General features: G+C 41.9%; 1 protein-coding gene across 1 annotated transcript; it reads left to right on the top strand.

The window, feature by feature from the left end:
* The first annotated feature begins 6,074 nt into the window (after positions 1-6,074).
* On the top strand, positions 6,075-10,662 carry LOC101475856 (toll-like receptor 1). The gene is made up of 3 exons (XM_004553741.3): positions 6,075-6,119; positions 6,400-8,865; positions 9,948-10,662. Exons 1-3 carry the CDS (start codon positions 6,106-6,108, stop codon positions 9,949-9,951), a joined length of 2,484 nt encoding a protein of 827 aa, XP_004553798.1. The 5' UTR covers positions 6,075-6,105; the 3' UTR covers positions 9,952-10,662.
* Positions 10,663-10,884: the final 222 nt, after the last annotated feature.

Raw genomic sequence — 10,884 nt, 5'->3', positions numbered from 1 at the left:
ACTCATGGGAAGGGTTGCCGCTATAAAAATGATGGTCTTACCAAAAATAAATTATTTATTCTCAATGATCCCAACTAAACTGCCACAAGATTGGTTCAGATCTCTAGATTCATGTATGTCCAAATTCCTTTGGAAAAATAAACCCCCACGTATAAGCTTAAAAACACTACAAAAGACCAAGGATAAAGGAGGACTAGAACTGCCTAACTTTCAGCACTACTTCTTAGCCAACAGGCTTCAGTTTATCTCAGGATGGCTAAAACATACCCTCTTAGATGAACCTTGGCTAGATGTAGAACAAGCACTTTGCAATAATCTAGAGATCTCAGACCTACCATTTATCAGCTCAAACATCCAACGACATGAATGCTTCAAAAGCATCAACATCAGCTCGTCTCTGACAGCATGGTGGGAGTTTCTAAAATTGACGGCGTCTTCATTAATCCCATGCAAACGTACACCTATCTGGAACAACCCTGACATATTACAAAACAATAATATGATAAACTTTTCAGATTGGAGTGGTAAACAGTGTTGGGACTAACGCGTTATTAAGTAACGCGTTACAGTAACTACGTTATTATTGTGGTAACGAGCACGGTAACTAGTTATTATGCCAAAACCAGGAACGCGTTACTCGTTACTGGGATTTAGATAGGGTCGTTATTCGTTACTTCGTGTGTTGGCTATCGCGGAGCTTCCACAGATTCAGTAACATTAGCAAGTGGTGGAGGCCAGCAGGTGGATGAGGGAAAGGGGAGGCAGGAGGAGAGACCCGAAGCGGCGCTGGTCCGAGAGTGTCAGGTGAACTGAACTTCAGGTAAGAAGTTATGACCTGCAGTCTCTCTGGGTCAGATATGAACCAAGTTTAGGTGGAGTTTATTTTCGTTGTGCTGACTTTTTCCTACTGCGTGCTAGCTAGCATGACGGAGTTTCTATACAGCTGGGTGGTGCTATGATGTTAATGATGTTGAACTTTATTTTGTTCATAAGGTTAATTATTAGAGCTGCCAACCGTCCCATAAAAAACGGAATCGCCTCGTATTCAGAGAAAATATTACGCGTTTCTTATTGAGGTGAAAAGGAACAGTTTGTCCCGGACTTCAGCTACAATGAAAAAGGCACAAAGCTGGAGTTACTCTGTGTCTTTGCTGCACAGCTGCCTCTTCTTCTCTCATTCTCCCCCCTCCCTCTCCCGTTTGTACTTCAATCATGAAACTGATCAATGATCAGCTGATCGTCTCTCTTGTTTATTTATCGCCCACTTTGCGCCAGAAAGAGGAAACCAGCGGATGTTGCGCTAAACAACAGCAGCACGTTTAAGCTTGATCAGCTGTTGTTAGAATTTATTTAATATTAATTTCTAGTATCAGCTGATGTTTGCTGGAGCCACAGCTGTAAAGCTGCTGGTCATGATATGGTTTGGATATGTGGTGAGAGGGAAACATGAAGATGAAACCAGGAGATGTCCTTACTGAACCATCAGAGCTGTGATGGAGAAACAGGTTTACCTTTTAGGTGACATGAATGAGTTGAAGTTATGAACTGTTTCTGAGAGACAAATAACACCAGGATCCTTTTCTAAGTAGCTGACAGCTGGTAACTGTGCAGGGGCGGGTCTAGCAAAGTGTTGCCAGGGGGCCAGGTAGGGCATTAACAGGGAGAGGGGGGCACAAAGAAATACTTTCTTATTCTCATTTAAAATGTTTCACTTTTAAAAAAATAATTATCTGAGTCTTGCAACAAACAATTGATAGATTGATGCATATATACCATCAGAACAGTGAACATCACTGTCACAACAGTGTTTATTATCATTCAAAGGCTTTATGATTTTTCCTATAATGGCGGCCGGTCTCTAGTCAAAATGCCCGGGACGATTTTCTGTCCCAGTCCAGCCCTGTATGCAGCTCATCTGCAGTCTGGTGTTACCTACATCTTCCTATTCAGAAGGCAGAATTTCCGAGTTCTGAGTACAATCGAAAGCACCACGACTGCAGTTTTTGTGTTGGATGTAAAAAGCAGGCTAGGATAGAATCAGGCGTGGGATTTCTCTCGTGGAAATGTGCACATTATTTTTTCCTTTCTATTGGTAGGTGGCACAGTGCACTGTGGCAAGTAAGCAAGCTAGAAGACTGGCAATCTGGCTGGGTATCCAGTTACGGAAGCAACACATTAACAAGAGAATTCTGAGTAAAACCAAAGTTACTTTCCCTAGTAACTATTTACTCTGAAAGTAACGAGTAACTTGAAGTAACTGAGTTACTTTTGATAGAAGTAACTAGTAATGTAACTAAGTTACTAATTTAAAGTAACTTACCCAACACTGGTGGTAAAGGAATCAAATATTTAAAACATATACTAGAAGGAACAGAATTGATTTCATTTGACAGACTAGTTACACAATATGGGATCAACAAGAAAAGATTTTTAGAATATCAACAAATTAAATCCATAGTAAAAAAAGAAATTTAAACCGGGTCAAGTTGAACTACAAACACCACCAAGTGTGGTTCAATTACTCTTAAAACCCCCAGATTACTTTCCAAAATATACAGAATGCTTTCTAAAACAGATGAATCAATATCACTTCCTATTGCAAAATGTGAAGCGGATTTATCAGTTAACTTAGACCAAAACTTCTGGTCTCAAATATGCTTAAAAACCTTTCATTTAATTATAAATCCCAGTGTTGGGTCTGCGCTTCCACAGGCCCCGCTGGTTTAGAGACTTATTCCCGTTAACGAAAAGCAAAGAAACAAGACGAACATCTTTAACTGGTTTTTACTTGCTAGCAAGTGAAGCCCGCTCGGTGTCTCAGGAAAGCACTCTGAATCCAACCACAGACGACCTCGACTCAGGCCTCCGCTTGCCGCCTTTCATTGAAAACAGTTACAGTACACACAAGCACCTCCCATTGTAAACCCCCCCATGGTCACAAAAGATAAGGCACTATGTGTGTATGTGTGTGTGTGTATGTGCGAGAGTGTGTGTGTGTGTTTGTGTTTGACTTCCTGCCCACAAAAGAGTCATAAAAGCAGGAAGGTTACTAACCAAGAAAACAGAACCCTCACACAGATGTCCCTGTGATAAAACACTATAACCTCCCCCACCAACAAACTGGCTGGGGAGGGAGTCAGCGACAAAGGAATGTCTTTGGGGCGATCGTGGCTCAAGAGTTGGGAGTTCGTCTTGTAATCGGAAGGTTGCCGGTTCGAGCCCCGGCTCCGACAGTCTCAGTCGTTGTGTCCTTAAGCAAGACACTTCACCCGTTGCCTACTGGTGGTGGTCAGAGGGCCCGGTGGCGCCAGTGTCCGGCAGCCTCGCCTCTGTCAGTGCGCCCCAGGGCAGCTGTGGCTACAATGTAGCTGCCATCACCAGTGTGTGGATGACTGGATATGTAAAGCGCTTTGGGGTCCTTAGGGACTAGTAAAGCGCTATATAAATACAGGCCATTTACCATTTTTTGTTTTGTGCCCTTTCTCACCGTTCCTCTTCCCCGCTGTTTTTCTTTCCCTCCCTCTCTTTCTTTCTCCCTTTTCCCAGTCATATCTGTCCCGTATGTAACAACTGAAAATAAAATAAAATAAACAATAAAAACAAAGGCCAATCAAATGGACGGCCAGGCCGGGATGGTCCACTTGGTAAAGTAAATCTGTTGGGCATCTTTCTTTGACTTTAGACAATAATTCTGATGACAAAAGATCCAAACGGGACAGGCGGAAAAAAAAGAAAAAAATGAAACAGCCGAAAACGCTGACGTTCCAGTCCTGCGCATGCGTGAAACGCAAGAAGATTCAGCCTGCCTCATTTCTGTCTGCTGTTTATTTACTTTCCGGCAAAATGTCGAGGAAAAGCACCGAGTTTTTTAAATGGACTAACAATGAGGTGGAGCCGTTGCTGCGAGTAAAACAAAAGTACAAAGTTGCAAAACGTCTCAGTGTGGACAGGAGGCCAAAACGGAGTGAAAACGAAGTGTTTTTAAATGAAAACGCATTAGTGTGGACGTAGTCTTTATCTGTGTGTGTGTGTGAACAGAGACAGAGGTGAAAACACAGCGTCCCTGCAGTGTGAGCCGTAACACTGTCCCTGATGTTGTTGATACTGCTGTGTTTGACACACCTGAGCAGACTTCCTGTGTCTCCATGAGAGCAGCACATCTTAATTCACAAAGATCTCATGTTAAACACTTAATCATATGTCCACAGTGGACAATGTAAGTATATGTGATTATACGGTGAAGCTTCGAGTGGCTAACCTGTTTGTGTCACGCAGGTGAAAACAGACTCAGGCGCAGACCAGCTGAACTAGAATAGCAATCACAAGTTTTTTTACAAAACACCACGTGAAAGTATATAAAGTGTACAGGGCAGTGATATTCAATGGTCCAAGGGAAAAGGGGAGAAAGTCCAAAACATGCTGCGCTCGTTCGCTCCTTTTGTATTTGTTTCCAGCACACTCACTCTCACTCCACTCCACTCCATGCCACGCAGGGAAACAGGTCAGGATTATGAACGAGTCCGAGAATCTATGCACAGGAGAACTGCGTTTAGCATAAACAGAGAAATCACACGAGAAACAGGGTTGGAGCTGTACTGACAGAGTAACTCGAGTAACTCGTCAGCTGCTATTTAAGCTGAGCCCTCAGCTTAAATAGCCCAGAAGTCCAGGTAAACAGGTAGATTCACGGCAGGTGCGTGGGCCAAGGGCGGGAGCCCAGCTGAGCTCATGAGCAAAGGATAGGCTAAGAAGTCACCACAGCTGACTGGTACAGTGCCAGTATCACTGCTGATCAACCTCCTGTTTCACTCTGCATACTCGTAGAAGAAGGCCAGAAAATTACAGGTAATGATTCATTGCAGAGTGGTTTAAACATATGGTGAGTGAAAAAGAAACACTCAGAGCATCAAACGGCCCCAAGTACCTCGGTCTATCGTCGCGTAGCTGAGGGAGGATCCAGGGTCACCTGACCCACTGAAACTATCTGCTTTATCATAAAGGAAAGCAGTCTGTTGCTGAAGACTGACGAGTATAAAATAGCATTTTTGCACCAACAAGGTGATTCTCAAAGTGCTGTTGGCCAAAAACTTGGTAGATCTCGGCGTGGTGTGCAGTGTGCCGTTAATAAACTGGGGAAACAGGACAAGTAAACGTCTAAAGAAGAAGTGGAGGGCTTTAAAAAATATCTGCAGCATTTAAAAACTGTATCCACAAGAAATAGAAAAAAAACGGAAGAAGTGAAGAGTTAAAACATCTTAAAGAAGTCCAGTCACTTTCTCTCCAAGCTCCTTAGACTGTAATGTATGTACGGAGGTAGTCTATAGCTGTCTATGGCTGTTTGTACAGCACAGTGCTTTTCAGCCAGCAGTGTTGGGTATTTTGTCAAAATGTGAGGAATTGTAGATGCTGAGAAGTCAGATTTTGACTGACTACACAATACTGTCTATAAACCATTGGTTGGCAACAGCTTCTTCTTTCAACTTGACAATGATCGGAATCAAAGCTGTATAGGAAACCACACAGTGGAACTAATCAAGGACTCTTCCCAGAGTCCAGAGCTCAAAAGTATTTAAGCGGTGTAGGACGTGGAACAAAATGCATCCAGCATCTAAAGAAGAGCTTAGACGTGTCCTTTCAGAAGGCTGGAGAACTGTTCTCAAAGAAATAACAAAAAGATTTCAGGCTGTATTGAAGAATAAAGGGAGTCATATCAAATATGACTTTAAATATATCAAATAATGTCAAGTTCATAAGAATTGTAAAAAGTCAGTTTTTGCCTTTTAAACTGTGCTTCCATATATGGTTGGACATGTTGTAATAAACTGTTGCACCCATTTTTCATTTTCCTAGCAAAATATGAGGAAATGAAATTATACTTTAGACTTTTGCATAGTATTGGAAAGACGCTCTGAGGAAATACTTTTTTCTCCTGTCAGTTGCGTAAGCTTTAGACATAACATTTGCTTTCTCAGTGGAAAGTCACGGAAAGGAACCAGAGAGAAAGAGGAATTTAAAAGAGGAAAAAGAGGAACAGTTTCTTTTAAGAGCAGGATAAAAGTACTCACACAGCTCAGACCTGAACTTGTCATAGTCGAAGCTGAAGCTATGTCTCCACAAAGGTAACGTACATGTTCATCTCTGGTACATCTATTTTTCTATTTTATTGTACAGCTTTGAAACTGAATGCGATGATTTTCAAATTCTCTGTTTGATGCTGGAATCATATTCACAATATTTTATTATGGCCGCATACTTTACTGTGAACTTTAAATGATGTGCATTCTACTTTTATTTACATTTCAGGCGGTGCTATTTTTTGGAAACATAGTTGTGCTAAGATATTCCTGCACAGTAAATGGTCGTGTCTTTGAATGACTTCTCTTATGTTGGTGTTTTCAGCACATCTGTGGCTGTTTTGATTGGGACCGTAGTCATCGTGTCCCTAATGAGACCGGACTGCACAGCTATTAAGGAAAATAACGAAGGATTCAAACTATGCGTCACATCAATGCGAGGTGTCAAAGACCTCTCACATCAAAACATCACCAGTGTTCCATCAAGTCTTTCCAACGAAACACAGTATTTGGACATCTCCTACAACGTCATCCAAACGCTGGAAGGAACTGAGTTTTCTGGACTATCCCAGCTTTGTTTTTTGAAAGCAGCTCACTGTGGACTTCGGGAGATTTCAGCCACAGTGTTCACCCACACACCAGCACTCAAAATTCTCAACATATCTAACAATGACTTAGCGTTCATCCCTGACATTTCCTTGAAACAGCTGAAAATTCTTGATCTGGCCAACAACCTGTATACCAGCTATGAATTACCGGCATCCTTTCAGAACTTTACAAAGCTAGACTTCCTGTCTCTGGGTAGTACAGCTGCTCTGTCAGTGAGCTACGGTGACTTTGATGCCCTGATGAATGCTTCTGTTCAGCATCTGGCTTTGGGAGCAGGAACTCACTGGCAAAAGTATGAATCTGGTTCTCTTGCAAAAATCAAGTCTCTCAAAAAACTGTCCCTCTTTGCATCTTTTTGTGGAACCTTTGGGATGTTTGAGAACCTCCTTGTGGACTTGAATGTGACACAAGCAAAAATGTTGCGATTCATCTCTCTATTTCCAGACAGCTGCAATGTGAGCGACAACCCCTTTAAGAACCTGAGAACAATGCCTTTTATACAGAATCTCACCTTAGAAAACACCTGGATAAACAGCACGTTTATGGTGGTGTTCATGAAGAACGTGTGGCTTTCCCCTCTCCACGAGCTCTCATTTGTCAACATCACTTACAATGAGGATACACCAGATGGCTTTAATTTACCACCCATTAATCACACAATCAATCTTTCCTCAGTTATCTTTAATGGTGTGAATCATTATCAATACAGATATCCCACGATAAACATGAGCTTTGAGGCCTTCTCCAGACTGACCTATTTAAAGTTCTCTGGGACTGGAATGAATATTTTACCCTGCAGAGTCATGACTGCCCTGCCATCACTGGAGATTCTTGATCTATCAGATAACCTGCTGACAGAATCGGGCTTCTGGTGGACTCCGTGTTCAAACAGCTCTGTTTTTCCCAAACTGCGGAAGCTGTCTTTAAGCAGGAACCGCTTCAGCAGTCTTTCCTTTATCTCTCAGAAGACACATCAGATGAACTCACTAGAGTCTCTGGATCTCAGCTTCAACTCCATCCACTTGGATGGGGACTGCTATTGGCCTGCTCAGCTGACTGAGCTTAGCCTTGGAAACAACAACCTGGGCAACAGTGTCTTTGCATATCTGTCATCAGACTTTGAGAAGATTGACTTGTCAAAGACAGGAATAACGTCTATAATGCAAAAGGATCTGACTCGCTTTTCCAAGCTGACACATCTTACACTTAGCTCCAACAGCATCCAGGTTATCCCGGTAGATCTTAGTGTCCCAGCTCTGCTAAGTCTTCACATAGACCAGAATGCTATCACATCTATATCGAGAGAGGTCTTGGCAGGGCTTCCCAGGCTTCAGAAACTCAAAGTTGGAGGCAATCCGTTTGTCTGCTCGTGTGACTCCTATTGGTTCATCACTGCTTTCAACAAGTCCTTGTTAATGGACTGGCCCTTAGATTATACATGTAACACACCACTGTCATTTGCAGGTCTGCCATTGTCAGAGTACAAACCCAGTAAGCTGTCGTGTGAGATGTGGCTTCAAGCTGCAGTTGCGCTGCCCGTGCTAATAGTTATATCTGCAGCCGTAGGTCTGGTTTTTCATAAATGTGATGGAGCATGGTATACAAAGATGTTATGGGTCTGGATAAGGATGAAAAGGAGAGGCAAGAAACGTTCCAATATTTTGAACAATGCATCCTTTAGTTATCATGCGTTCATTTCCTACAGTAATCAAGATTCTGACTGGGTGGACACCCACCTGGTTCCCACTTTGGAAGGTGCTGGATTTTCCCTATGTGTCCACGAGAGAGACTTTGTCCCTGGAGAGTGGATCATAGACAACATCATCAACTGTGTTGAGTCTAGCTACAAGACGCTGTTTGTCCTCTCCAAACACTTTGTGCAAAGCGAATGGTGCAACTACGAGCTCTTCTTCGCTCAGCACCGAGCCATCAGTGTCCATCGGGACTCACTGGTCTTCATATTATTGGAGCCCATTCCGACAGACTCTCTTCCTAAGAAGTATTTGAGACTCAGAAGTTTGCTGAGGCAGCAGACATACCTTGAGTGGCCAAAAGATGACAGGAAGCAGCAGACTTTCTGGGCAAGCCTGAAATCCACGCTGCATATTGCAGACAAATCTGTTGTTCTGAAAGACATTGCACTGGCCATTTCAGATACAGTACCTCTGTTTGCAGACCAAATGTAAGTCACGAAACTATTTTATTCAAGCATGAAATGTGCACATACTAATGTGCACAATGAAACAGGTTTGGGTTGATGATAAAAAATGATTTTTGTCAATGAAAAAAATGAAAACAAACCATTATAAATATAAATATAATCAATAACTGGTCAATATTAAATCTGAAATATTTCAGTATTTCGATGATCATTTGTATTTTGCATGCAGAGAAATGTGGTGTCTGTTCTGATGTGGCTTTGTCTTTGTGTCTCCATCCACTGTTTTTAATGACACTTTGCAACACACAGCAAGGAATGATGATGCTGTACAGTACAGGTGACGTATTTGTCCATATAGCACCAAATCACAGTCATCTCAAGATGGTTTGTATTCTAAAGTAGAGACACTACAATAATACAAAGAAAACACAAGAAAACAATTGGTGACAGTGGGAAGGAAAAACTCCCTTTTAACAGGAAGAACCCTTTAGCAAAAACAGGCTCTGGGAGGGGCAAATATCGGGGTTAGGAGAGGAAGAAAAGGACAAAGACACAGTGTGAAAGAGAGGCAGAGATTAATAATCACTAATGATTAAATGCAGAGAGGCGTATAAAGTGAGTGAAAAAGAAACGAGGGCTATTTCTGTATCATGTCTTTGCTCTCAGTTTACGTTGGCAGTCGTTACTCATCATTGCCATTGTAGAAACGACTGTAACCACAATGACTTTAGAAGACTGAATTTTGTCCGTGTGAATAAATATGTTCTTTCCACTTTTTGATTGGTTATATAATGCTAGGTACAACTGCTGTTATGTAGTCACTAACTAGGTGTTTTATAGAAACTGATATCAGTAGAATATTATTTTATCTTTTCTATCTTTTACTTTGTTTGTTTGTTAAATAAACATTTTATTAAAAATGTATGAGTTTTCACATTTCCTCTGAGAGCTCAATGTTACAATGTACATGGAGGTATGTTATGAATATGCTATAACTATGAGTATGTACAGGCTATGAACCGGATATAATTATGAAAACTATACAGAAATATGAACTATAAATATGAAATCTAATGGATTCTAATTGTTGTTACGCTTTACAGGTGAGACAGATAGTGTCACGACTGGGGCAGCAGCCGTGTGATGTGTGGAAAAGGACTCGAATGCAGCACTACTTGAAATGCAGGGTGATTATTATAGAAGACAGAACACAAAGTGGGGATGACAAAACAGAGCTAAGGATAAACTAAACTATAGAACGGCAAACCTGAAACACGAGAGGAGGACTGCAGGGAGAGCACATGGAGTCACCGAGAGGTTCACGGAGCAATGCAGAGTGCGCAATAACACAGGGTGACACAGAGGATGAATACAGATGACGCGACAAAGAACACAGGCAGACACACACTATAAATCCACAGAGGGACACTGGGAAATCACACACAGGTGGGAGACACAGCTGGACCTGATTAGCCTGACGAGACACTAACACCAGGGACCAACAGAGGGAGCACCAACCCAGAAACCCAGCATTCAAAACCCCAAAACACAAATAATAATAACAATAAACTCAAAACACTGGGTCGACGACCCAGGACCATGACAGACAGAGCACTGCCATGAAACTAATAAAACTCAATTCATAATTCTTGACTTCATTACATGATGTTTTACATTTCTTTGTGGACATATGCTCATTTGGACCACTTGGTGGCAGCACTGCATGCAGGAACACCATCATATAAACGTCCAGTCTCTTTTTTACCACTTGGTCCACTCTGCTGTGAAGAAGTGGAAATAATCTGTTTGTAAATTCTATGATGAATAATTATTTTACTCCAAACACCTCCATAAATAATCTCACTCCAGTCCACATCACATCAGATAAGACCCTCATGCTGCTTTAAACTTTTCAGTTCATTACAGATACCGTGTTGCCCAATTAAACCACCAGCTCTTCCCGTACCTTCTCTGTGCACTCACACAGGTTGTAGAAAAGAGTTTAGTGCAGATGAAGTGGTGAAAAGCTGAGGCAGAGAA

This window comes from Maylandia zebra, linkage group LG17 (assembly GCF_041146795.1).
Source record: "Maylandia zebra isolate NMK-2024a linkage group LG17, Mzebra_GT3a, whole genome shotgun sequence".
Classification (NCBI taxonomy): domain Eukaryota; kingdom Metazoa; phylum Chordata; class Actinopteri; order Cichliformes; family Cichlidae; genus Maylandia; species Maylandia zebra.
This window is presented reverse-complemented; position numbering and strand designations above follow the sequence as displayed.